Source organism: Aotus nancymaae, unplaced genomic scaffold (assembly GCF_030222135.1).
Source record: "Aotus nancymaae isolate 86718 unplaced genomic scaffold, 86718_ANA_hifiasm-v0.15.2.pri h1tg000020l, whole genome shotgun sequence".
In the NCBI taxonomy this organism is placed as follows: Eukaryota; Metazoa; Chordata; class Mammalia; order Primates; family Aotidae; genus Aotus; species Aotus nancymaae.
Window position 1 is genome coordinate 17,369,399 of NW_026988432.1, and position 3,153 is coordinate 17,372,551.

The 3,153-nt window shown below is 39.9% G+C and overlaps 1 protein-coding gene across 1 annotated transcript; it reads left to right on the forward strand.

The window, feature by feature from the left end:
- The first annotated feature begins 1,230 nt into the window (after nt 1–1,230).
- On the forward strand, nt 1,231–2,933 carry MC4R (melanocortin 4 receptor). Its single transcript, XM_012446400.2, has one exon. It carries the CDS (start codon nt 1,653–1,655, stop codon nt 2,649–2,651), a length of 999 nt encoding a protein of 332 aa, XP_012301823.1. The 5' UTR covers nt 1,231–1,652; the 3' UTR covers nt 2,652–2,933.
- Nucleotides 2,934–3,153: the final 220 nt, after the last annotated feature.

Sequence of the window (3,153 nt, forward strand, 5' to 3'; positions counted from 1 at the left end):
ACCCGATGAGCATCACTGCCGACATGCCATCAGCTAGAATTTAGTCATAAGGTCCTACCCAATTCCAAAGGTGGATGGAAGATGTTAATTTAGCTCAATGCTCAGGAACAATACTTAGTATTGTCTCTGTCACAAAATGAAAGAGGATACAGTCCCAACCTAAGTTACTGAGATTCACAATTAACCCTTAAATAAGCAGCTACAAACTATAGAGTGCTAAACCAAAAATAGTCATAGAAAAAAAGAATATATAAACTTTCATATAATCTAGAGTTCAGTTAATTTGAAAAGTAACTTTGCTACAATCTTTCAAGCCAGCTTAAGCAAAATATTCAGAAACTTCAATAAATAACTAGTATCACCAGTCTTGGCTTGAATAAGTAAAGTTACTAAGGTATTTGTTCAATTTACAAAGCATTAAACTCTGGAGGTTTAAAAAAAAAGTTGCTTAAAAATAAACAAAATGCGGCTTAATTATTATTTTCCTGAGTTCAGAGTAAGCATAGTTACATTAATGCCATATGAGTTTAAAATATTGTAAATAAAAAGCACCTTCTTTCAGCTACAACAGAGACTCTTCAGTGGAGAAATATCAGATATTAGCGCATTAAAATAAACACCTTTTTGAACCATTCATAATTTATAGCTACCTACATAGTTCTTCCAGCCAGCCGTACCATGTCTATCTGTATCATTAAATATCCTTTTTGTGTTTCAGGTATTTTAAATTAAAGCACTACTGCCTGGGTTCTTAATTTAAAAAAAAATTAAGAGGGTAAATAAATTCAGTATCCTAGCCAAAAAGCTGAGTATCTCTCTCTCTCTCTCTCTCTCTCTCTCTCTCTCTCTCTCTCTCTCACACACACACACACACACACACACACACACACACACACAAAAGAGGACATCTCTCTTTTACATAAGAATGAACCTGACTGCCTCAAGATAAGTTGTTTTGATATCACAGAATGGCCTCTAGGGATCAAGTTGTTTCCCTTGAAAACTTGGAAAGGGAAATTCAGTCTCTCCTCTCCGGCTTGCTTCCCGCCTTCAGACTTCAGGAGTTTCTACACTGTGTCGCCCTGCAATTTGTCTCTCTGAAACATAATCCTGTCTCACAGACTCCCACTGCATTAGGATTGGTCAGAAGGAGGCAGAGGAGGAGCCACTGTGAACATGTTTTTTTCTCTCCACACACCATAAAATCAGCGGCTGGCGCCTACAGCCCCTAACATTCAAAGCAATGCTCAGGCTGGAAGCAGATGCTTCCCGAGAGGCAGCGGACGTGAGCATGTGCGCACAGATTTGTCTCCCAATGGCACGGCAGCTTCTAGGAAAATTATTTTGAACAGACTTGAATGCGTAACATTAAAGTTAATGCAGAAGTGAGAACAAAAAAGCGAAGAGCAGACTCTTTCAACTGAGAATGAATATTTTGAAGCCTAAGATTTTAAAGTGATGACGATCAGAGTCGTACCTAAAAGAAACTAAAAACTCCATGTCAAGCTTTGGACTTCGGACATTTACTCACAGGAGGCATGGCAATTTTAGCCTCACAACTTTCAGACAGATAAAGACTTGGAGGAAATAACTGAGGCGACTCCCTGACCCAGGAGGTTAATTCAGGGGGACACTGGAATCCTCCTGCCAGCATGGTGAACTCCACCCACCGTGGGATGCACACTTCTCTGCACTTCTGGAACCGCAGCAGCTACAGACTGCACGGCAATGCCAGTGAGTCCCTTGGAAAAGGCTACTCTGATGGAGGGTGCTACGAGCAACTTTTTGTCTCTCCTGAGGTGTTTGTGACTCTGGGTGTCATCAGCTTGTTGGAGAATATCTTAGTGATTGTGGCAATAGCCAAGAACAAGAATCTGCATTCACCCATGTACTTTTTCATCTGCAGCCTGGCTGTGGCTGATATGCTGGTGAGCGTTTCAAATGGATCAGAAACCATTGTTATCACCCTATTAAACAGTACAGATACGGACGCACAGAGTTTCACAGTGAATATTGATAATGTCATTGACTCGGTGATCTGTAGCTCCTTGCTTGCATCCATTTGCAGCCTGCTTTCAATCGCAGTGGACAGGTATTTTACTATCTTCTATGCTCTCCAGTACCATAACATTATGACAGTTAAGCGGGTTGGGATCACCATAAGTTGTATCTGGGCAGCTTGCACGGTGTCAGGCATTTTGTTCATCATTTACTCAGATAGTAGTGCTGTCATCATCTGCCTCATCACCATGTTCTTCACCATGCTGGCTCTCATGGCTTCTCTCTATGTCCACATGTTCCTGATGGCCAGGCTTCACATTAAGAGGATCGCTGTCCTCCCCGGCACTGGTGCCATCCGCCAAAGTGCCAATATGAAGGGGGCAATTACCTTGACCATCCTGATTGGTGTCTTTGTTGTCTGCTGGGCCCCATTCTTCCTCCACTTAATATTCTACATCTCTTGTCCTCAGAATCCATATTGTGTGTGCTTCATGTCTCACTTTAACTTGTATCTCATACTGATCATGTGTAATTCAATCATCGATCCTCTGATCTATGCACTCCGGAGCCAAGAACTGAGGAAAACCTTCAAAGAGATCATCTGTTGCTATCCCCTGGGAAGCCTTTGTGACTTGTCTAGCAGATATTAAATGGGGACATAGCACGCAACACAGAAATATGCCTAAGAGACTTTTTCACTCTTAACCTACCTGAATATTGTACTTCTGCAACAGCTTTTTCATCTGTGTAGGGTACTGGCTGAGAATATTCATTGTGTAAATTTATGATTCTTAATGAGAAAAAATGTCTAGTCTCTGTATTATTTCTAATGTCATGCTACTTTTTGGCCATAAAGTGTTAATCTATGTTATAGATTGTAGGCACTATAGATTTACAAAATGAAAAGTCCTTATTAAAAGCTTAACAATGTCTTTCTTGTTATTCATAAGCATTGGACACTGCGTGCTTCAGCAACATAGGAATCAGAGCCTCATTAAATATATTCTAATAAATGCTTTATTATATTACACTATACACCATTGAAATGTAGAGATTTCATTCTATCAGTTAAGGGAAAATAAGACGAGATGCATAATCATTTTAAAAAATAACATCGTCACTGAAATTTCAAGTAATTTAATTAAAGGTTTG